General features: G+C 42.9%; 2 protein-coding genes across 3 annotated transcripts in view; one reads left to right on the top strand and one right to left on the bottom strand.

The window, feature by feature from the left end:
- ptprq (protein tyrosine phosphatase receptor type Q) overlaps positions 1-1,857 on the top strand; it is a 33,258-nt gene extending 31,401 nt beyond the window's left edge. The window contains exons 51-52 of the mRNA XM_074677532.1: positions 1,018-1,141; positions 1,228-1,857. Coding sequence (XP_074533633.1) covers positions 1,018-1,141; positions 1,228-1,265 — 162 coding nt within the window. The 3' untranslated portion in view covers positions 1,266-1,857. The remainder of the gene's footprint in view (positions 1-1,017; positions 1,142-1,227) is intronic.
- A 277-nt stretch (positions 1,858-2,134) lies between these two features.
- iqsec3b (IQ motif and Sec7 domain ArfGEF 3b) overlaps positions 2,135-24,938 on the bottom strand; it is a 39,335-nt gene continuing 16,531 nt past the window's right edge. The window contains exons 4-16 of one of the 2 annotated variants that reach the window (XM_074677533.1): positions 22,532-22,652; positions 21,135-21,536; positions 19,435-20,162; positions 18,618-18,779; positions 15,622-15,744; positions 9,583-9,749; positions 8,555-8,694; positions 8,283-8,414; positions 8,075-8,174; positions 6,349-6,507; positions 6,162-6,245; positions 5,834-5,880; positions 2,135-4,858 (exon numbers count right to left, since the gene is read on the bottom strand). In XM_074677533.1, coding sequence (XP_074533634.1) covers positions 4,439-4,858; positions 5,834-5,880; positions 6,162-6,245; positions 6,349-6,507; positions 8,075-8,174; positions 8,283-8,414; positions 8,555-8,694; positions 9,583-9,749; positions 15,622-15,744; positions 18,618-18,779; positions 19,435-20,162; positions 21,135-21,536; positions 22,532-22,652 — 2,785 coding nt within the window. In that variant the 3' untranslated portion in view covers positions 2,135-4,438. The remainder of the gene's footprint in view (positions 4,859-5,833; positions 5,881-6,161; positions 6,246-6,348; positions 6,508-8,074; positions 8,175-8,282; positions 8,415-8,554; positions 8,695-9,582; positions 9,750-15,621; positions 15,745-18,617; positions 18,780-19,434; positions 20,163-21,134; positions 21,537-22,531; positions 22,653-24,938) is intronic. The other variant, XM_074677534.1, reaches the window with a different exon arrangement.

The raw sequence follows: 24,938 nt of genomic DNA, 5'->3' as shown, positions 1-24,938 counted from the left end.
ACCCCTGGCTGAATAGAGTAGGTTTGAGGAACATGTACATCAGTGGCAGCTGCTGGTCAGTCAAGGAGGGGAAGCTCATTTTTTTCCGGCCTACATCATAGATTTATTTATTTATTTAAACGTAAATTCTACCCTCCATTCCTTTTCAAGAAAATGATCTGTGACCCTGTCGTACCAACCAGGTATTTTTTTCCAGGGAGTTTACCAGTGTTCTCTCAATGGCCAGCAGAGCTAGACTGCTTAAACGGCCTTGCCCATCGTGTTGCGGGTGTAAGACTTGAGCCGCTTTAAACAGGAGAAGCTCCTCTCTACACCTGCAGGCTGTAAGTGTGAGTGACACGGGGAGAAGCTCCGCAGCTGTAGCTGTGGCTGCTTATTAGTGAAAAGAGAGAGAATCTTTAAACAAAACGGTTGTTGTTTGTAAGAAAGGTAAAGTCGCTGGAGATCAATAAAGCCTCCAGATCAGTCCAGAACAACTGAATGTTCAAGTTAAAAGATGCTCCAGTGGAGGGTTATACTTCAAGATCGCTGACTGGCTCATTTCACTGTCAATCAAAAAGGGATTCGGCCTCAGAATGATCATCCAATCATCATGTAGAAGCCCAGCGTCCAGGCTAGCCCACTGCCTCATAGACCCCCAGAGATGCTGAGCATCCAATGGGCGGTACAAAGCCCAGCGTTTATCCAATGACTGTCCAGTTTCTACAGCGGAACAACCCACTCTACGCTTCCCCGCTGAAGTCAGAAGACGCTAAGCGTCCGACTGTGTGGCGCTGCGGAGATGAATAAGAAGGAGGTCGAGCCAGTTACCTGTGATAGGTAGCTGACTGAACAAAAGATGAAGGAATTGTAGCGCATATTTTGTCAATGAAATGTACCTTTCACCACTTTTTTAGGGACATTTTAGGGGGAGCTGAGCTTAGAGCAATCGCCACTGATGTATATTATCTAAAAACAGAATAAATCTGTTTTGTCTGTGTGTGTGTGTGTGTGTGTGTGTGTGTGTGTGTGTGTCAGGCCCAGTACATCTTCCTGCACCAGAGTACGCTGGAACTTCTGAACAACAAAGGTAACAGCCAGTCCATCTGGTTCGTCAGCTACTCTGCTCTGGAGAAAATGGACTCACTGGACGCCATGGAAGGTACACAGCATAAAAACACACTCTTACATAGTCACACAGACCAATAAAACACACTTCTTACAGAATAATGTTCTACTGGTCTGCAGGCGATGTGGAGCTGGAATGGGAAGAGACCACCATGTAAGGGACACTTTGACCTGAAGGAGAGTGGCACGTGTATGTTGTGGAGGTGTTTGGACGCCGTGTTTGCACAGCACACCTCTGTGGCACGATGTAAGAGGGAGCCAGGAGAGGAACAGGAGCTAAATGGCAGTGTGAAGTGAGCATCCTAAGACTCTGTTGCTCATCTCTAACCACTTCTCAGCACAGTGCGCTCTTTAGTGAACCTCCTCTTCACTTGCTTTCAAAGAAAGGACTGACAGGACAAAAGAAAGCAGCAAAGACGGTGAGCTGACTGTAAACCTACAGGTACTTTGCACAAATTGATTTCACTTTTTATTGTAAATTGCTGCATAATGTTTTTGTATGATAATTTATTCAGCCAAAATGGTATTTTTTTGTTTTACCCTTGATGCAATTCTGCCTGTGTCAGAGTTTTGACCACTTTTTCATTTTGTTTATCCTTTCTCATGTGTGATTTGCAAAAATAAAAACTACTGGTATTTTGGGGGGGGCTTTCACACTTCACTGAAACACTCGAGTTCCTGTTCCTGTGAGACTACCTGGCATGAAACGTTGCCGTTTTGACATCGCAGCATGAAATCACCAATTTGCAGGTTTTATTGTTTCGAGAGCAGACTCACTACAACACACAGCTTCACACTCCATGAGCATGACTCAGGTTGGATTTTGCTTTGGCGCTGACCTCATTCATTACAGAGTGTGATCGGATCTAGGAACTATGATTTCCCACAAGGCTTTTCATTCCACCATCCTTCTCTGACTCACCTGGACGTGCTGCAGATGCATTCACTGGAGAGATGGGGAGTGCAACAGATGCAGACCCTATGGAGATATTACTGATACCAGACAGACAGGCGGACGGACGGCAGATGAGAGTAAAAACTACTTTATTCTTTCATTCTCCTCAAACAGAAAAAATTAGAAATATTCCATTAGTAAACATGTTGATCTTTAAGAAATCTCCTTTTTAGAAATATCGTGAGGGTGCAAAGATTAATGACGGTGCTCCACAGTGAGGATGCAGATTGGTGTGTCTCTATGACAACCACAGAGAAGTTGGCGAGGGGGGGAGTAAAGGGGGAAGGAAGTATAGAGGGAAAGAGAGAGAATAGAGGAGGAAAATGACATCAATCAACCCAACATGCCCTGACGATAATGATACAAACATATAATCAAATTTCCCCCCAGTCCCCCGTGTTTGTGCTGTAAATGAAAGGAACAAAATTCATCATGCTGTATAGTACAAGCCAGTCAGAGTCGACAGTAAACACCGTGGGGTTGCTGACTTGAGAAATCAAGCGGCTTCTTACGTGGATCTAAGCTGGATTTGTTGTTGCTTTGGCAGCTACGTGCATGTGTGTGTACGTCAGTGTGTCAGGCTGTGTATGCGTAATACGTGTGAAATGTGATGTACTGCACAGCATAGCCCTTAACACACCTGATAACAGGCGACACAGCCATCTCTTAATAATCCTATAGTAGTAGTAATAATTATAATAATATGAGACTGTAATTAAATGATGAATGGGGATCTGTAATAATATCCATGTGTGTTAGCATGATAACTGGAGTGTATTCTATAAAAGCTGCCTGTTTCTCATCTCTTGTAGCTGAAGGATTCAGAACACCCCCTGATAATAAATGTGAACAATAATAATAATAATAATAATAACTATAATATCCTTTTTTTCTTTTAAACTAGATCTTCTCTGTACAAATACATACGTAGATACACACAATGGGCAAACCAATCACTTTTTCAGAATAAATCTATATTATCTATTTACAATATATCCAATATATCCTGTGGTGCAAAAGGTACAAGACGTGTTTGGTGTGTTTCAGTTGGATGATTTGTGACCTGCTGTACAAACCGGCTCATGCTGGAACCAGTGACACCGAGCAGACTACACATTTATGAAACCAGAAATTATTTCATGGACATCTTCAGTTTTTCACCCTGATAAACATTCAGTAGAAGAATGCATCTCTGCTTTTATAATATTTCCAGTGTGCAAGAAAAATATAATACTTGTATACTGTGAGGTGACATTGGTCTACCCTGTGTGGAGCAACGTTCATTCTTTTTTTTTTTTAAACTAAATCTTAAAGTTTTCAGGGCAGATATATATTGCCTGGATCCAAAGGTAAGAACATTATTCACACTGGGAAAACCCACTAGAAGGAAATGTACAGGAGGGGGAAAAGGCTTCATCTGGCTGTTTTAGCCTTGTTTTGGATGAATTAGCAGCCCTACTCTCTGCTGCACATGAGTAAGCAGAATGAACACACGCTACACAAGCACGCTGCTTTCAGTAAAAACCTAAGAGGTGCAGACGTTATAAGTAACAGTGAAATCCTTTCCGAAGCTCCATGTGTGCAAAACACCACAGAACCAGAGGAGTCACACACAACTGAGAAGATATCTGCTTGCACGAGTAAAGCAAAACACACAATGAATCACAGAAAAATGATTGTCGTCAGGATATGGTTTAGGAGTAGTTTGGTGAATAGCAACATCCTCGCTTTGTCAGCATTTTTCATCTTCTTGTGCACATACACTCATTATCTGTTCCCTGGAAAAATGAAGGAGACAAATAAGCAGGTTCTCCTGTTTCTTCACATTATGTCCAGATGAAAAAAAAAAGATAGCAGTGAGGAGAAGCTAGATAAGCACTGCTGACATTGTTCCTCACTTGAAACTAAAACCAAAACTGAAGAAAAGAAACAATGTTTCCAGTCTTATTCAAAGCAATCCTTTGTCCTTTCAGGGCTGCCATCGTGTTTCATCAATGTTTCAGTCAGAGCTCAAAGACGTGATTGCAGGACAAGTGACATTTAGAAATGTAAAGTCACAGCATCTCGTAAAGAGTGTGAAATCTAAAAAGACAACACAATCAGCTACTGGTTGAAATGTTGGAGACAAAAGAAAGAAGAAGAGTTGTCTTTCAAGAACCACTCCATGATCAAACACCACAGATCAGCCAGGACTAGAGCAGGTTCTTGTTGTTTCCTTTTCCTTTGTCCCGTTGTTTGATGCATACAGTTTTTTCATAACTCCTTTTCTTTTATATGAAATTCAGAGTGAGTCCACTCGTGCTACAGCATGTATGTGTTTTTGTGTTAATGTGAGGACCACATCTGGCCCTCAGAGTCCACAGAGCAGGCTCCAGCTCAGACGATGCTTCGGGAGCCGCTCGAGTTGCGCCTACGGGTGAGAGGCATGGTATGGTGGAGGGGCATGGGTGAGTCAGGAGGGCAGAACTGGTGAGGGTGGTTGTAAGGGGGAGGGGGAGGTGGCAGAGGGGGCTGAGGGCCGTCCCCTTCTCTGACGTGCACAGGTGTGGACAGGGCGGACTGGATGAGCTGATGGGCGGCCGGGCCTTGGCTGAGGAAGGCCTCCATCCGCCCTCGCCCGCTCTGGTCCACCACAATCACCTTGACAATCTGCTGGCATTGGATCAGTGTTTCTGGACGGAGCTCTCCAGCTTGGACAGGGCTGAGAAGGGCGGGTGGAGCAGCCAGGGCCAGAGGCGTGGACTCAATGCTGGGCTGGCTCAGTTGATAGGTCTGCAGCCTGTTGTGAATTGACACCTAGTTTAGGAACAGTCAGAGAACGCATGAGGAGTTACCAGCCTGAACGCAGCCTCTACGCAGCCCTCTGGTGTGTTACGCACATGGGCATGCAGGCATGCAGGTAGGTAGAATGCAGAGCGAGCGCATGCAGTTCACACAACTCCCCCCCCCTCTTTTTCACTCAGTCATTCTCCTAAACATTTAAACTTTCTCTTGATCACTTTCTACAGCAGCACCAGCTCAAGGAAAGAAAAGGCTTTGGGATAAGGAGAGAATTTAGTCAGAGATCATGGCAGGGACATCAAGTCTTTTATGTCTGTGTGTATGGTGTGTGTGCAAACATTATTAATGAGAGGTAGAATGAGAGGTTTGAAGATAAAGGAGTGTCAGGAGAGGAGAGAAGTGACACCGAGGGCGTGGTGTCTCCCTAACACACTTATTTACACTCTAAAGGACTGGCTGAAAGGCAGGAGAGAATAAAGGGAGGAAAACTGGAAGGGACTTCAGACACTTAACTTTGTTTAAGGAATGGCTGTTTTTTTACTGGCACACACCCACCCACCCTGACGACTGACAGACTGTTAAGGTATCAAGCTTCTGCGGCTTTGTAGATGGTATTCTAGGAGCCAGCCAGGCTTATGGTGGCTTGCAAAGGCTTATACAGTAAGGCTGTCAAGCAGCAGCTGATGAAAGAAGACATGTTTTGTAGCGAGCAGAGTGGCTGCTGATCCACTCGTAGGGCACAGAGAGAGACGGTTTGTAGCGTCACTACAGCGGCTCCTCTCAGTGGCCTTTGTATCCTTGGCTGCAGAGTGGAAAAGAGCCTGAGGCGGTGCTCTTTTAAAAGCATGAAGCATAAAGCCGACTCTCTAGCTGGGATGAGGAACTGTCCCCGTCTAATGGCACACACCCACACTCGCACTCAAAAACACACCCACAGAGACGAACAGAGGTACTCACCTGAGGGAGACAGGACAAGACATTCAAACTTACCTCAACTGTGTTGTTGTTTCCAGTTTTATCATATGGATCCTGTTGGCCTGTGTGAAGGATGAGCATAACTTCAAATTCAACACACAGGTTGACACAGACATCTGTGTGTGTGACCTATCCAACAGAGTTTAATTCTTTTTTTTTGTTAAATGTGGTGGGTTTTGTGTTCCCCCGCACTCATTCACCTATTCTATTTTTCTTTGCTATGCCTTGAGTAATTATGCATTGCCTTGTGTAATGAGTGCATAGTTATGTGAATTGAATGCATTGTTATCTGTAATGAATGCATTGTGTTGAGTAATGTGTGCTGCATGAGAAAAAACAGTACCTGAGGGGGAGCCTGTGTGTGCGTCCAATTGTCCGCCATTGGTATGTATGCCATGCTGGATGCCTTGCTGCCTCTCTAATTCCCCTGTAACATCAGAAACAGAGATTGCAAACAACCCACACCCACTATAGTGTCTCTTGTTTGCATGTTAATCTGTTGAGAAGCGTGTGTGTGTTTGCTGCCTTACACTGGATGTGTATCTGCTCCATCTCGTTGACCTCTGTGATGGCTTCTCTGAGCTCCTCTGCAAACTTCCTGAGCTCCTCTCCGCTTGGGGAGCAGAAACTCACGAGCTGCTTCTTCTCCGAGGTAAACGGGCTCAGCATTGTAATGCCATGGGCGTAGTCTGAAAAGAAACATCAACAAAGTGAAATTGAGGGTTCTTTCTCGTCCCTCCGAGTCTTTGATTCCCTATTAGCGTCCTCCAAATTGTATTGGTTCTTTGCAAAAAGTGTATCCACTGGGAACTCAACTCCATTCAGCTCAAACTTTCTTTATAAAGCACTCTTAAAGGTCCCATATTATGCTCCTTTTCTGCAGTTTAATATGGATCATTGATGTCTTCATGAAATGGTAGTAACATGTTTTGGTCCAAAAAGCCGATAAATCAAGCACAGGCTCTCATAGCCCCTCTGTTCAGAACGCTCTGATTTAGTGGGCGTGACCTTTATATGTAAATGAGCCACCACTGATACCGCCCCGCTCTTCCGCGTCACTGAGGTCGGCGCCTTGTAACCATGACTACCGAGTTCCGAGTGCACAATGTTTAGAAAACAGCGAAGCTCGTTTACCGTAGGGAAGGGGAGTGGGCTGGGAGGAGGTTCGGGGGTATCGGCTCCGGTGGACCAATCAGGTCAGACTTGCTCCTGATTGGTCAAAAAAGGGAATCGCTGACTTCGGCAAATCCCCGAAATCCAAACAGCTCGTTTTAGGTCAAGATTTTACATTCACAAGCACTACTAAGTACAGGTTTTGTCATTACATATTACACTTTGTGGGTTGGGAGGAAAGCCAAAGACCTACAAATTTCACTAAAAGACTTGATAAAGTGATTTTTGCATAATATGGGACCTTTAAAACAACTGGTACTGTACAGATCAAAAGCAGCACAAATGACAAAAATGACCCAAACAACACAAAAGATACAGTACTAAGATACAAAAAACAGTGTAGTATATAAAATAAAATACATTCAATTCAATAAAGATTTTTCCATTAAACCTGTGTGTCTGAAAACCAGATATTCTCAGACGGACATGTCTCATATGCATTAGGGATCTGCAGTTTTTCCTCTCTTCTCAATCTCAGTCTACGCCAAAACTGTGAATGCCAGAACCTGAGCTTCAATACACAAAAATCTGAAGAATTTGAGTTTTAAGCTCAGCATTTTATCCATTCCCCCCAGGATTGTGCTGGCTGTTGATTTAATCTCTTTTTTCTTGTGAAAACATTTTGACAACCAAAAATTATATTATGAGTTACTGCTGTTACTTCAAACATTAGCTAAAAAATCATCAGCATTTATCTAGATCTAGGCAGGTAACTGAAAAGAGCATCTAAAACAAAGCAGCAAAACCATGTGTTCATTCAGAAGTTGTTGTATATTAAACTTTTTGTTAAAAAATTCTAATTCTCACAACTTCACCATTGTTACTTTGTCAAAGATATGGCTTCAGTCCAATCAAAAGTACCCTTTACTTTACTACTGAATAGACACTTTCTTTTAAAAGCATACCTAAATCAAGCATGCAAGCAATTCTGTTTTATAGGTGACCCTCGTCATCCCTTGGGTCTTGACCAAGACTTGAATCATAGTGTTGCTGTTGATGGCTCTCACTACAGACTCAGCATTTTCCCAGCTCCACCTTGGATGTGTATTGAGTGTAAATTGCCGCAATAAAATAGCTTCTTACACTCATTGCTGAAGAGGTGAAACTGCATTCCCAAAAGACCCATCGCTTTACAGAAGGTGTACGAGGCTGAGCTTTTCTTCTTGGGACACAGCTTCAGGACCTACAGTAGAGACACACAAAACATGGCTGAAACAACATCTTCAGCTTTGAGCTGTGGGTTAAGGTGCATGTTCTAAGTATCACAGAGAGCCACTGAGCGAGCTCTTACAAGCAGCAGGTCATTGAAGAGGAAGACCTCTCTCTGCAGCTGGGACAGTTTCTGTTTGTGAGGCTTGTTGGCATCAGGCACCTCAAAGAGACGACAGCAGCACACCAGCCGTCTGTGCGGCACGGCAAGTATCTGCAGAAGTGACGTCAAAGACACAGAACAGAGATGACGGATATGCAGGGTAAAGACTGCAGCAAATAGGTACAGAAAGCTCAGTGGATCAAGAAAAAAATGGAAAGACATGCCACGAGGAGAAGAAAAAAGTCACCCACAGTTTTTAGGCCCAAGATGGATTGCTCCACACGGCTCACGTAGGTCACATGGTCTTCATTGGACCGAAGCTCTCGTTGTTGGATCCTTTCATAGATACCAGCGACCATCTCTCTGGGGATGTCTGCTCCATCATCCACACCTGAGAAAACAAGAGTACATTGGCTGCAGCTTGCTAGCTAATGTTGGCTCAATGATTTGATTGAAAGTGCTCTGCTGGTTAGCATAACAGTGCTACACCTTCATATTACACAGCTTTATTTTCATCTGTTATGTAACAAATAATGGATAATTGCTAAAGCTTTTATGATACAATTCAAGTCACAGTCCAGGTTTTTTTTTCCCACAGTAAATACTTTTATAACCACTGACTGAGCTTGAGACTGAGTATTATTTTTATGAGAAAATAAAAAATGAATAAATAAGCAAATTTCATTCATTTCATCTTTTGGAAACTCTTTGTTTACAGTAAATGTATGAATTTTTCAGATGGAGACAGCGTCAAAGAGCAGCAGGAAGAAAAGGTGAGATGCTTCCACTCCTATCGTTAAATCTAACGCTAAGTGAGTCTCAATTAAATGGGTTGAAGCCACGGTCTTAGGGGCAGAGATGTGAGTCAAGGATATCAGAAATCTCCTCCTGCACAGCTGATGGTTTTCTTGATGGTAGCGAGGAGAGGCAGGCGCCCGCCACCTCTTTGAGTAATTTACTTCACTCCAAGAGGCTGTCACTCAAAAGACAGATAGTGAAGCTGATAAGAGAGTGCTAGTTGCAGAACTTTGACTTTCTCTGCCCTCTACTCTCTTTTCCATCTATCTCATCCTCCTTTTTTGCATACATCTCAAATTCAGTGCCCCTGGATCTTCATCAAAGGTTTGAAATATGCATGTGCTATACAATTAAGATTAAATTTACTGCTCCAAGAATCCCTTAAAGAAGTGCACAAGTATATATCACATTAAACTAGCTCTGTTTACATATACAGCCTCACACGTATGCTCAGGCTTGTGTAATATTTGGGCGTACTGACCTCTGAGATTGCGTATAAAATCATCCAGGCCCATTTTGCGCTGCGGTTTAATGTTTGGTGAGTACATGTCGGTGTTGAGGAGGACTACCGCAAAAGCCAGGATGAAGATGGTGTCTGGGTTGTGAAATTGCTGCACCACATCAGGATTACACATACAGTACCTCTGGCTGTGGAGGAGAAATAAGGAGAGTTATGTATCATTCATGTAGTCAAGTGTTCCTCTGTCTTGTTCTACCTGGCAACTGAGCTCTGACTCTTTAACAGTGGGAAAAACTGGGAAAAATTAACATGTTTCACTCAATATGGCAACCATTTATAGAATATTACAACAAAAACAACCCCATGAAAAATTAGGTCTATCCAAATCAAAAAACCAAGTTGCATCCTCATTGTCATATTATTAGTATTTAATTTACATTTTTTTCTTATCCTTGTTTTATTTTTTTATTATTTTTTATTGCATTTTATTCTTACTAATTTATTTATTTATTTAACTATATTTTTTTATTCTATTTTATTATCATTTTTATTTTTATTATTATTTTCTTCTCATTTTATGTTAATGTATGTGTGTATGTTCAGTTGTGTGTGTATTGGTGTATCCATATATGTAAATACATGTATATATATGTGCAGATTTATGTGTGTATGTGGATGTGCCTATGTATCACACCTGAATGTGTGAGCAGATGCATATATTTGAATCTTTTAATTATTTTTGTACTTGTATGTAGCAAAGGAAAAAACCCCAATAAAGAGAAGTTCAAAAAGAGGATTCAGGGACGAGATCCTGACATTCATATTTCATCTATATCCAACAGCAGGCCCTCACAAAGAAGATCTATGAGGAGCAAGATTTCAAAAGGAATAAGGTGCTTCATATTCACATTTTTTCCTGACCTGGGAACAACATAAGCTGTAATTGTCAAGAACTTAACTCATTATACAGCCCAATCATCTAAGTATGCTGTGTTTTTGCAGATTCCCAAAGGTTTGGGTGAAATGCAGAGGAAAACACTGCTAATAAATTCTCGATAATAGATTGGATGTTCTAAGATAAATCCCCGAACAATTACCAGTCTAACCAGGTTATTATTGTTGTTTGTGATGGATAGGATTGTGTGATTGTGTTTTGGGGAGTAGCAAAATAAATTAAAACATAAACTAAAACCACTTCCTGACAGAACTTTAGGTTTTCGTGGAGCACTGATGTTGAATTGCTCAATTTTTTCAAGCATCAAGCAGCAAAAACTAATGCCGTCTAATAGTCCTGTAATACATAATACATCCATGAATGTTTTCACATTAGACTTTTTAAATAGCTTTAGAGATGTGCTGCTTCAACTATATGGTCGTTATGGAGGAGTTATTTTGCACAGCTGATAAAGTGAGCTGCTTAATACAAGGTAGATGTTGTTAATATCTCCCCAACAATAACAACTAATGAGGAAAGACTGAATTTAGAAAGACCTCACGGAGCGTAAACTTGTTGATTCACTCTCTGACTTTGTTATTGTTCCCAAAAGCAATCTCAAATCCTCAAATTTTCCCCAAGCTCAGAATGCCTTGTGTTTCAAAATATCAACTGTAAGCTTACAGAGGATCTTTGGGTTGCATTTGGGTATGAACACATTGCGAAAGTTACGAGGGTGATTTCAAGGATGGCCTTTAAAATGGTGTATCCCTGCTGTGAGATAAAGGCATTCAGGCTGATTATGAGGCTGATATCTCAGCATGCATGCTGCATAAATGTATTATCCAATGGATTAACGCATCTGAAACACACAGGGTATGAGAGACATCTAACAGTCTGAGATTGTTCAGACCTGAGTGAGCAAAGGATGCTAGGTGAGCTTTCAACGGCTTAGTGATACGTTTGGACCTGCTTTCTTCCATTCCTCCTCACAGCCTTCATAACCCCCCCCCCCCCCCCCCCCCACACACACACACACACACACACACACACACACACACACACACACACACACACACACACACACACACACACACACACACACACACACACACACACACACACACACACACCTCCCTATCTTTCCTACTGTCACTTACATTTACACAGTGGGCCATTTTAGCAGTGGGAGGCTTTTATCTCTGCAGCCAGGCAGTATGCAGACATAGAGAGGGCTGCTCTGCTCGGCTGTAGAGGACAACGTACTTGTCTGAACATATGTGAGCAAGAGGCCACAAGTGAGACCTGGGCGGCCAGAATGCCTTTTCCCAGACCACACACAAGATCTAAGGCCAGAGAACTCACAGGAAATCAATTGACAACAGCCCAGCTCAGTAACAATGACTTTGTTGGAGGGAGAATAGATCCTGCCCTGCACAATCACTGCTGCTGCTGCAGATACAACATGCACATCCATATACATACTGGAGACATGCTGAGGCACAAATGAGCCTCCTGATTTGCCAACTCGATGTAATTCTGCGGCAAATTCATCAAAGATTAAAAGCGAGGCGTGATCTACTGTATGCAAGAGTGTGTATGTATGCAAATGGACATATGCATAGAAATGTGAGTGCATATGTGAGAATGTGTATGCTCAGGGCGAGCACACAGCTAAGTGAATAAATAAAGCTGTAGTTGTGTATAAACAGCATGTGTGTGTGTGTGTGTGTGTGTTTCATTCACACATATCCAGCGCAGAACTCCATCTTATGTAACCACTTCATTTAAACACAAGATCGCGTTCTTTTATCTTCATATCTGCATATGTAATATGTGCCAGCTGGCACAAACACCGCTTCATATAAAAGACCTACTCATGACAAGAGTACAACATGCTTCAAAAAGATGACATAACTACTGTTACATAACAGATGTGGCATCGGATGTCTGGTTGTCCTGATAAAGCTGGCTCCTTTCTGACCTACACTCACAGCCACGGCGGCAGAAAGTGTGGTCTGGGATCACTGATGAATTTGTAATCTGCACCCAGGGGCTCAGCACGTATGATTGACTGTGATGAGATTAACTGATGGCAGTGGTGGGTGTTCTGATTGGCCCTCAAATCAGAAGAAGAGAGGCGAAGTGTCCCGAATGCTCTGCTCCTCTCATCCCTTTCCACTTCTAGCTTTGAGTAAGAACTAATTCCTGTAATTGACAGGATGGATTATGGTCTATATTTTCTCATACTGCCCTCACATCCAAATAAAAAAAGACCACAAACAATGAGAAAGTGATCCTTCAAACAATTAGTAATCGCATATCCACAGCCTGCTATTAGGACTTAAACGCATCAATGAGCCTCTGAAGTCTGGCACTTGCTAAAAGACTTGTGAAATGTGAGAGAGCCCACACATGATGACAAATAATGACAGATTTAACAGTTCTGTTCTTACAGTGTGTGGTGTGCAATGATATGGTAAACAGAAAATCACACGCTGGAGGATTATTTTCACCTGCAGAGTCCAGGCTGTAAAAACTGAATATCCTGCAAAGAGTTACATGGTTAAACATGACTTCAGAGTAAATAAAGCAGGGCAGGTTGGAGCTAACTGTTGCTGCTTAGCTTCAGGTACATCTGGTTTACAGTTCATAATGTCCATGTGACAATCCACCAAGAAAAAGGCACATACAGCACGTTTTTCGCTACTGAAGAGGGCATTACTTTCTGCATGTTTTTGAGGACACTTTGGCATGTGAACTTGCCTCCCAAAAGGCATTTTAGTGCATTTTTGCCATGCAAGAGGGCAGTTTGTCATGTTTTAATCAACCATAAGGGCAGTTAGGTGTGTTTTGACTCCCAAGAGGACACTTTGGCTTGTTTTTCAACAACTGGGCCAGGGGTGGGGGGGCTCCCTGCACCCTGCCTTGGCACATCACTGACCCCCCAGAGGAATTCCCAAGAGGCAACATCAGATTTAGAAATGAAGCTTATGCAGAAGTGCTAAAAGTTTCTGTTCATTAAGAATCCGCTTGGCAGGCTGCAGAAAGACTGGACTGTAAGTCACTTACACAGCAAACTCCAAAAAAACTGACTTTTCTATATAACCAGTCTGGTTCAAAAAGCAGGCTGGTTTCCATGTAAATGCAGATATTTTTTTACTGCGTTTTTTGCATTTTGTGGTGAAATGTTGTCATGCAAACAGGGCACAAGTGACCTGACATATTAAATGTTAGGCTCAGATTTGTCCTACATTGCAGTCTGGTGGGAACATAATTTGCTGTACTTCATTGTTTGATTTTTGTGCTAATTTGTAATTTAAGTGAAAATAAGGTGGTGAAAACTTTCCCCATTTCACCAGTCAACATTAGACTACCACGCCAGATAGTTAGCACAGGGCTAGTAGCAGTGATGTTGACTCTTTCCTATGGTGGGAAACAGGAAACTAAAGCCCTTAACAAGAATGTGCCGTTTCTCTTGGTTTTGGCGCCTCCTGTGGTCAAAGTAATACCTTTCAAATCTTTGCTGCCCTTGTCCTGTACACGTAAAAGTTTTGTTTTCTCAGCTGGTATTCTTCATACATTTAAAGAATGACACATTATAAATATTCAGTGAGGAGACAGTAAAAGAGGGATTTTTTTACACCATGCTGAAAATTGCCCTGTCTGACATTTACTCTGTCCCAGTGGTCAAAGAAATTGAGAACAACAGACAGAAATCATCAGTTGTTCAGCCAAAGGTCTTGTTTGCTTTTTTTAGGTCATTAAAAGGCATCAGTGTTCAATCTGTTACATAGCCAGCTCAAAACTCCTCACAGGAGCTTTAAACACTAAATTTAAAACATCAACTGCTCTAATAAACAAGGATCACATGGGTCCAATGCAGAAAGGTATTTTTAGATCATTTACATGCAGGACATTTTCTATGGTTCCCCTCCTCTAGCATTGACTTCCCCTTACAATCCAGTATAGTTTAGAGGGGCAGCCTGGTTAATGACTTCAAATGGGCAGTGGCTGAACTCGTGTCCTGATGGTGACATTGTTCGTAATCCTGAGGGAAGGAGGAGCACATGGGCAGAGGGAGATTAAATGTACACTACGATTCAACCAATTACACTGAAATAGAAAACAATGATGGCCACTTTTATTGCATTTTTAGCCCAGGGAGCAATCTTTGGATATTACCAGGACATCTCAAGGACAGCACCAGCCAGGGGAAAGGGGACTCATTGTAGCGCTTGTTTATCTGGTCACTTTCCTCTTATATTTTGCCTCTTTTTCAGTCGGGCAGTGAAATAGCATCACAAGGCAGTTCAGTCTGAGAGTTTGTTAGAGACAAAACTAGACGGTCTCTCAAAAGGCACAATGAGATTGTGCAAGCTATGGTAGGTCTCTCAGCATCCCCCTGGTATTTAAATGAGCCTTCTCCAGCAGATAGGCTCATAAATTTTAGTGACCGGAGGGCAGGAGTCAGCACTGACAAAACGAGCTGAAAACCAACTCGGGCTACAACCTCATGAGTAACAAACATGCACTTTTACATATTAATGAGTGATTTTGGATGGAAATGGACACAGAACCGCCAGGCACATACAAACAGTGATGTAGCCTCAAGATTTGGACAGAAAGTATCATCCAGGGGAGAGAGTTATTAAAGAGTGCATCTATTTTTGTCCTCATGAAACGCACAATGATTGCCTGCAGCTCCGATTTCCTTTGAGATTGGTTGACAATCAAACTCTGCCAAGTTTAGTCAAAGGTTACAGGCAATCAGTGTAATTTGTAAATGATACAAGGCTTTGATTTCATCAGAGCACGCTGCAGTGAACTTGCTGAAAAAGAAAAGCCAACTGTTTATAAAACCAGCCTATTAGTATGCTATTCTGGATTCATTTATGTCCGCAAGGCTGCAAGGGAGAAGATTAGAATTTTTTGCAAAGCAGTCAGGTTTCTTTCATTGACTCCCAAAGGTGTCCACGGACAAAGGTGGGTTCGTTTTAAGAAAGCATCCTCACCAGTCCTGCTCAGTCATGTGATGGTCTGTTGCTGTGTTGAACTGTGTTGAAAAGTAGAGCCAGAGCCTGTTTGTCAGTGTGGCCCACTTGTAAGCAAGTTGACAGTCTCACCTAAAGGCTTCGATGAGTCTCTCCACTTTCTGTGCTTCCCCCTGAACACGAACATGAGCCTGGAACTTTCTAAGGGCTTCGTCCAGCTCCATGCCAGAGAAATCCATCTCGTCCACAACGCAGCTATAAAGGGACAGACAGACAGAGTGAAAAAAAGAGAGAGGGAGAGGGAAAGAGGGAGATTGGGTTGATTTGTGGTGTGTCAGTCTAATGAGAAGGTGAGTGAGTGAAAGGCTGAGGTTTTGTGTGTGTGCAACAGAGTATGAGTGCTGATGTGCTAATGGCAAATCTTCTTTAAACAGTCATACTTCAACTGTAGAAGCACTGACCTGGAAGGTGCACAGAGAGACGACATGTTTGCATGCGCGCGCGCACACACACACACACTTTGCATACATCACTGAAGGAGATGGGGTCTGACGACTGTGGCAGATAAGAGGGAAGGAAAGAGAGGGATGAGAGGGCCAAATGATGGTTTGCAAAGTGAGTGGGTGGGTTGGTGAGTGGGTGGGTGGGTTGGGGTTGCAAGAGAGAAATAGAGAGGTACATGAAAGGCTGAGGAAAGGCTGTAGCAATGGGAGAAGTGCATACGCAAGATTGTGTGTCTAAATTTAATGTTCATGTGCAAATTTGTGTCCGTGTGTCTGATTGCAAGAAAGTAAGAGTGTGTTCTTTTATGTGCATCTGTACGTCTCAGTGTGTGTGCATGTGCATGCTCATTGCAGTGACCTATTTCTACAGTCTCTGCAACAACCTCAGCAAAAAGCCACTCTATCCTGGATCTCTGTCTCCACTGGATTGATGCATAAATGGTGAGTGTTTTCATGAGTGTGCTGCAATCATGCATGCATGCAAGTCTCGCATGACATGTGACTTTATGTCTGTATGTATGAGTGTTATAACACATGCATTAATCACAGGTTGGGTTCTGCAAACATGTTCTATGTTTGATCGTTTCAGTGCCTGAATTCAAGAAAGACAACGTCTGAATAATGTCTGATTTGAGCATCTATTTCTTGTCTTGTTAAACTCTGATAGATACGAAGAGGCAGTAGCTCTGTCTGTAGGGTCCTGGGTTAGACACTGAGGCTTAAAAATCTGGCTAGTAACTATAGAGATGAACTTCCCAGTTCCTGGTGAAGCATCAAACCTCAAACTGCTCAGCCCTCTCATTCTCACATCTCTCCACTGATGCATGTTCAAAATGTCCTGCTTGGGTGTGTGCACAGCATTTTTTAACACAGTAGAAAAAAAACATCTTTGGGCATGGATAAAGTACACAAAATAAAAACAAAAAATAACCTTGGAGCAATACAAGTGCATCAATAAACTCAAACAGAGAAGCTTGAGTGAGCTCTAGTAGCAATTAAGCAAGCTCGATCTGCTGATGAGGACCATTCGACATGGATGAAACCCCTACAACAGCTACTAAATAGACCTTAAGCTGAGCCTGCAATGTGAAACCCTGAGAGTCAATTTGTAAAAGTTTCTCACTCAGTAATTAAACATCCTCAGTTACAAGGCTTGATAGGCTATTAGTGGACTACTAGAAAAATGTCAACACAGTGGAAGTCTATACATTTTGGTCAAAAAGAGACTTGGATAACGACACCAGGACCTCTTGTCTTTCTCGGGGCTAAAAAACTTAACACAACAGAAAGTCACATTTCATAGTGGAAGGGTTTTAGTTTGTCAGGTGGACAGAAAGTTAAAAAAAAGATACTTTGACAGTTCTATTTTGGGAAAATGTCCTTTTAGAGCCTCACCTGAAGCAGGGAGTAAGAGTTATGTATTTCAACCTTTCCAAATTTCACTTTTTTATTTGACCATTGACCCTCTATCTTATGAAAGTATAAAATTAAATTGCTTAAGAGGAGGGTATTGTGCTTTGGTGAGGCTTTACACCGTCTCTCTGGTACCTCTGTGGTAGCTTTACATGATTAAGAGCTCAAAAAAATCCCTTTTTTCTTGCACTGGTGTTTTAGAGCCCCTTATTACAGCCTCTATCTGAAATTCTTTAGCTCTTGTCTCTTTAAAGGGAACATATCATGCTTGTTTCTCCTTTTCACTATGCCACACTAGGATGCCTGTAAAGCATTTCTGCCCTCAGTACAAGTCATTTAGTTCCTTCATTGCCCCACAATAGCGTTCTCAATATTCTCATTTTAGGCCATTCTGAAGATCTCGTTGAAACGCTCCGTTTCGAGAATCACCTTCAGCAACCTCGCAACGTCACAGCCCTTTGTGCTCTGATTGGTCAGTTCTATCAGAGGGGCGGAGGGGGTAGAGCCAGGGGGCGGTTTTTGCAGCATGGCAGTATTTACAAAATCGCCATACTGGATAGGGGAAACCCGGCGAGCTTGCTGTTTGCCAAAACTTCACCGTAAGGCATTGATAGCTCTAATAAAATGGCAGATTGTAGGATACGTCCTTTTGTATTGGACCCCGAGTCAGACCTGGACGGTTCTGCAGCTCAGGAGGAAGAAAATCCACCTCGACACAGATCATCTCAGGACGCTTCAGTGAGGCGAGTCAAACTGGTACTGTAACATGTATAGTTTATACATTTATACTCGGCTCTTGGTGGGTGTATCCCTTGGTGGCCGTTGTGTGACTGACATCACAGAGGAGGAGCTGCTTTATCAGATTACTCCAATAAAAAGAAAGGATCCTCGTGTTGTCATGGAGGTCGAAATCTCGAAGCCAAATGACCTATTTTCAGAGGCATCAAATCTCGTTCTAGGATATCAGAAAAAATACAATATCTCATTTTCTGAAAATTCAGGGGGTGGAAGGTCTTGTTCTCAACTTCATTATTTTATATGTAAGTATTTAATCACGGATCAGCATGATATGTCCCCTCTAAGGCTTCCTGCTCCACAAATCCACTTCCCTCTGATTAGTCAGCTCTCTGGAGGCCAGTTGGAGGGCAGACCTTGGTGTTTGAGGCCCGCCTTTCCAACGTGTCTTTAACCAGATGAGAAATCTATACTCACTCAAGGACATCTCTGTTGAATTGCAGCTTGCTGTTTCCCAAAAACTCTCCGATCATCTGTCTGCTCAGGCCCTTCCTCTGCAACAAGAAATGAGCCACTCCGATGGCTGTGTCTGGGACGAAGCCACGCGTGATCAGGAAGTGGATGCCTCGCTCTGGGTTCCTTTAATAAAGCAGAAAGTGTTAAGAGTTGAGTGTGTGTGTTTCTGTGCTTTGAAGCGTGTAGCTGTGTGGGCAAGAGTGAGAAGTAAATGCTTTCAACATGCTAAAGAGAATAAATGTGTGTGTGTGTGAAGGAGAGTAAGAGGAAGCACAAGAGGGCATTCATGTGCAAAAGCTGTTAGCCCCGAACTTCAGGATCAACCCTGCTGTCACTGATGCATGAGACTTAATTTACTTTAATTTGTATTAACTAATCATAAGTGCAGTCCTACTGTGGGCTCTATTTATAGACACTCAGAGGCTCTTTGTTCATGACCTCCTTGACTGCCTCTTCCCTTCAGCTGCATTTTCCCTCTTTTCTACCTCACTCACTTTTCCTTTCTTCGTCCCACTGCCCGCCTCTCATTGACATCCTAACATCACAAGATGGCACTGCAGAGACAGCTCCTCCCAACAATTACAAACACTAATGAGCAGCTGCTTACAGCGCTTTAGCCGGCCTGTTGGAGATTTGTTTGACACAAACAGAAATATGTGTACTTTGAACCCTGAGCCAGAGGGTGCAGAAACATTTTATTTCTCTCTTTGTGTGTGTGTGTGTGTGTGTGTGTGTGTGTGTGTGTGTGTGTGTGTGTGTGTATAAACATCCCACTTACACATTAAAGAGGTTGAGTCCTATGCGGTACAGGCGTTTGCGGTGTGTGTCCGTGGACAGGGTTGGGGATCTACATGAGGCTGGATCCTGGCAGCGGTCCCTTGGCAGAGACACAACCAGGGCCTGCAGGGCCTCAGGGCTGGGCCCCCCGGGGATCTGCTGAGGATGAGTGTAGTGATACTGCTGGTACTGAGTGTAAATCTGAGCAGGCTGCTGGTTCGACTGGACTGAGGTGGAAACAGAGGTGGAGGTAGAGGTAGACGTGGAGGTAGAGCCCAGCCTGTCTGAGCCACCCTCCCCCTCGAATCCCCCTCCTACTCCTGGAACTGGCACCTCTGAACCCCTCCTAGATCCTGGATCAGCTATTTCAAGTTCCTCACTTGGAGGAGGTGCAGGAAACTCTAGCTCCTCCGATAACAGGCCGTCTCCTGCACCAGCCATCCCACTAACAGAAGTCTTCCTGCTGCCGGGCTGTCCTCCACCTGTGTTGCCCAAAGAGGTGGTGGTTGTGGTGGTGGCGGAGGAGATAGTGTAAGAGCTATTGCTGTCGATGTGAACAGTGACGTCCCTGAAGGCCATAAGCAGTGAGCTGGCACTGCGGGGCAGACATGCGCTCTCAGCAGCTGCTCTAAGAGCCCCGGGATCCATCAAGAGCCCCTTACCCTCTCCGCTCTCAGACAAGCTCCAACCTCGAAGAGCGTCATCAATTGACTGTGCCAAGGAGTGAAGCTGAAACATAATTACAGGAAAACAGTTAAAAAGAAATGATTTAATCAGGTCAAGAGACATGATTCATGTGGGGAAAGAGGGATTGCTAATTAATGGCTATCTGTGAGATTAGAGGAGAAAGACAAACTGTTGTGATGGTTTCTGCCTTAGCATTTACATCAAACTGCCTTCAAACCAATGAGGCCAGTTTATGTTATAATCTCTTTTAAGATATGATGTTAAGATTGGCTGAAGCTCCTGACTATCTTATCTGAGGGTAATGAAAGTAGGACTGGACTTTTTCTAATCCCTATAAACACATTGTGCTTCAGCACAGAATCTGTAGGCAGGAGGCGAAGTGTTGTTGTTGTTGGAAGTGCTCTGGTTTCTTTGTGTCGTCCAAATAGTATCGTCCACTTGAGTGTCATCACGCTCTGGCTGCACACAAGTACTCCACAAGGATCAGCTATCGTCTGACTGTCATTAAGCTTTATTTATTGGTGTCCAAAAACAAACATTTGCATGCCAGTGCTGCCAATGATTTTCTTTTTTCCTTTAACTCCAACTACATGCTTGCTCTTTAAGTTGAAAGTGAATCAGGATGCGTTAGGAAAGTCTTAATCAGAGGTGCTTTGTCACCCACAGCGGGCTGCAACAGGAGTCTAAAAAACACAACTGCTGCTTGAAAAGCCTATAAATGCCTCACAAGTGTGATATTTGCCATATGAAAGTAGTTAAATGGTACATTTTTGATTTTGATATTGAGAAACACTCAAAAAGAGTTTCTATGAATGTCTTTTCTTGCTGTAAGAAGTCAATTATCAACCTTTTTTATCCAAAGCATCACAAATTTTTTTTTTTTGAGACGTTTCTCAAGACTACACCAAAGTGGGCCAACGCACAAACACTGACGATCCTGCTTTCTCTTCCAGAGTGATTTTTTACGCCTTTATCAAGCTTATGATGGCTGTTATGTGAAACAGCAGCACTCACCTGTTCAGAGAAGCAGTCTTCCAGCTGTGTAAGAGTTTGTCCAGGGGTCTGAGGTGGAGCAGGTCCAGGGGCAGGAGAGGGAGCAGCTGTGGGGGCAGAAGCAGGAGAAGGAGGCAGTGAGGTGGAGCGACAGGGGGGCGGCGGAGGAGTTTTGGAGCGTAAAGGTATCTGTCCGGTTCCTGGATGCAGGGAATAACTGTGTCTCTGGGCTGCGTTCCTGTTTCGTCCCGAAGGGCTGGGATGACGCAAAGAGATCCTGCGGGGCAGTTTGCTTTCCGATAAAGAGTTCCGAATCTTTTGGAAGTTTTTGCTGAGCTGGTACTGTCTGAAGGCCGTCTGGATTCGACGGGCTGCCCTCCGTGCTATTAGATGGCCTCCGTACTTCTGTTCCAGCTCCTCTATCTGGAAAGAGAAAGTGAGGAAGTGAGTTTAGATATCAAACATGTTTACAAGGCAGTGTAACTCACTGATGACACTGTGAGGGTAATATTGCAAAGCACACAGCAACAACAGGACAATATTTATTCATCCATCTGCAGGCTAACATCATATTGCATTTTTGTGTTCATAAAGTGCGCACTCACATTCGTATTTTTAGCAGGGTTTTCTGTTACTTTTGTGTCCATTTATTCAAAACTGGCAAGGGTTTCTGGTTTAGGAGCCAAAGTAAACATCATCTGTCATCATTGGAAAGCTAATGCTGTCTGAAGGGCCAAGGTAAGCAGGATGAATGGGCTGTGACAAAGGCGCTGTAGAGAAGATGAACCAAAAAAGGAACACCTGCACAAGTCGGTTTCTTTCTGGCCCCAAAATCTGAGCTTCCAACAGAAATTTTACCCTCCATATCTCCACTCAAAGGGAGACAGTGGAAGAGGAGGAGGAGGAGGAGGAATAGGGGGAGGCAAGGGAAGAAGAGGCAAAGAGGGAGAAAAGGAGGACAGCCTCACATGTCCCTGGCTGCGTGTGTGTGTGCGTGTGTGTCTGCTCACAAACACACTCAAAGACACAGAGACACGCACTGTTATACACACACTTTCACTGCAGCATCAGAGGCAGTACCATCCGCAGACCCTTCAGCAGTTTGGTTTGAGAAATAAAGACATCTCCAGCCGCTAGAAGCAGTTATTAGCTGTTACCATGACAACCAAGCATCTTTAGCGTTCCAGTCGCCGTGGCATTAGAATCGCTGGTGTTTTCATTTTTTCATGTCAACACGGACAGAAATAGATCTGAATGGGGTTTTTTGTCACGCAAGACGCTATGTCAAATGATGCTTCACACACCTCCTCATGCTGAAACAGGTGGAGAAGGCAGCTTTCTCTGCACCCCTCCATATGCTTACAGACCCACATGGAAACACATGAAACATTCAAGTAAACACTTGAAAACAAGCATACCTGTTTATTTTTATTCTCCAGGCTGATTTCGTACTCGCTGGGCCCCTCTCGCTTGGTCCCCTCCACTTCCTGTCCACCTCCACCAGAGGATGTCCCATCCTCCAGGCTCAGCATCTGTCCGCTGATATTAAAAAAGAATAACACAGCATCAGCTATCAGTCCTTCCTGACCTTCAAAAGTCAGCTGTTATCACAGTTGCAGGTCATCCACAATGCAGTTTGTGAAAAAGCTGAGAAGGGGAGCAGCAGGTGAGGAGTGATGTGAGGCCTGGGTTGCTTAGGGGCCAGGATGACTGAGTCAATGTGTCCACTCCTGTTTGCTCAGATTTGTGACTCCACTGCAGGTTAAAGGAGGAAAAATCTGGACATGTGACCAGGGGAAGAATCATTTGTTTTTTTGTTCTTTTCTAAAAATCCTATCTGCACTTATTACTTCACTGTCCCAGTATTAAGAACACAAGATAAGACAACAGTGGAGCTACACGCATTTGTATTTATATTAAAAATAGATCTTTTCAAAAAACTTGTTATCCTCTTAAAACCCAGTGTTCACATATGTGGACATAACATTTCTGCCTCTCAGACCCATGATACTTAATTTTTTTTTTTTTTTTTTACTTTGACCAATTAGCTACAGTCAGGGACACTGCCCACATCATCTTTTGGTGAAATCGCAATATTGCACCTATCTTAGTGAAAAATAAATGTATTTAAGTTCAATAACACTAATAAACAACTAATAGAGAACTCATAACACAAATAATAAAACTACCCATACTAAGATCAAGTATAGTTATTATACTTATTAGGTCTTACTTATCCCAAATAGTAAGGTGAATTAAAAAAATGTTTAAAATGTAATGTTTTCCTCAATAATTAAACTGAATGGTTGATGAGTTTCATGTGGGATTCAGTTTTACCAGTAAAGCCATTAAGTGGTTATCAACCCTGTTTTTAATTCATCTCCTCATAACACTCAACAGGAAACACCAGTGTTGTTCAGGGCCACTGCAGAAGTGCTGACAACAGCAGCTCAGCTTGAAGCTGAGTCCAAGAGTCATTGAGATCCTGATAACATCTATGTACAAATACTCATTTTTGCAGCCGAATTGATTATATATCAGCCCCTTCCTCTGCAAGACTATATTAAACCGATTATTGTGTTTTAATACATTTGAGAGCCTGGGGTCCAATGGGGTTGCGTGAACTAGTAACAAAAAACAATAATAGGTTGGAGAAAACTTTCTTTCTGTTTGTGGTTAAAATTAATCTGGCAATTGGTGGTTTCACCTTTCATTGACTATTTGTTTGAGCTTCAGTCTGACGCCAGCGGCAAAGATTTCTGACAGTTTTGATTGATCACCAGTTTGTGCCTCACTGACTGAGTTTGTGTCGCACAAACTAAGTCTTGTGTTTGTTCAAGCAGAAACAGGAGTCTCTCAAGTTTGCACCCTGCAATGCTGAGCTCAGCACCCACCGTGCCTGAATGAGTGTTTAGCAGAGAGTTCAGATACCAATGTTTCTTTTTTTGCATTGATCAAATGTTTGGTGTCTCAGACAGGCAGGAAGGCTTGTTAGCTCAGGAACTTTGGGACTATATTTTACAGATTTGTTTCAAAGCATCACTACAGAGAGAAAAATGCTTACAGTTACAAAAAGTGGTTTACAAAAATTTGATGCGGGTGTCCTGTCCGGAGTTGCTGTCATTTTGTTAACAAATCAACTTAGGGTTAAACTCTACAGACAAAAAGGACTTTTGTGTGATGTCATGATGACAACTTTCTGAGTCTCCTGGATAAAAACAAGATGATTTATGCACGCATACATTATACATCTGCTGCTGGATTCAGGGCAATGCAAAGCTGTACTGGACAGATAATCATATCCTAAAATCACAGATGCCCACAGAAAAGTAGGGAAGTAACTAAGACTGAATCCACTGATATTTGATTAAGAATAACTTGTGTTTTGCAGCTTGAGGCAAATGCAAACCAAAAACATAAAACAAATCCATCCTGAATGTGACTCATAACTTAACTAAGCAGACTGTAAAGGCTGTCTCTGCTGCTGGAGTGCCCTATCCTCCCTCTTTCCATAATCCCGGCTTCTGTCGACAGATGGAACAATGTTCTTTTATATGACAGCATTATCAAAACCATGTAAAGGCTACCAAAGCACATTACAGCTATGACACAGCAGAAGGGTACTTTTGACTTAACATTATCTGTTCAATTTAGAAAAAAAATAAAATAAAAAAAGACACTTTCATCTCATCTCTTAGAGAAACTCACATTCAGCAGCTTTAATGTAGCCAAACTGGACCGATGTTAGCACCCAGGTATGATCACACCCAAAGAGGTTTTATAATGGGCTGCAATTATGAGCGCGGTTGTGTGTGTGCATGACGC

The sequence above is a fragment of the Halichoeres trimaculatus genome, unplaced genomic scaffold (assembly GCF_033239565.1).
Source record: "Halichoeres trimaculatus isolate MK-OKI-2021-1 unplaced genomic scaffold, fHalTri1.1 fHalTri1_scaffold_10, whole genome shotgun sequence".
Lineage (NCBI taxonomy): Eukaryota > Metazoa > Chordata > Actinopteri > Labriformes > Labridae > Halichoeres > Halichoeres trimaculatus.
Note: the sequence above shows the minus strand (reverse complement) of the source record. Positions and strands in the feature narration are given on the sequence as shown.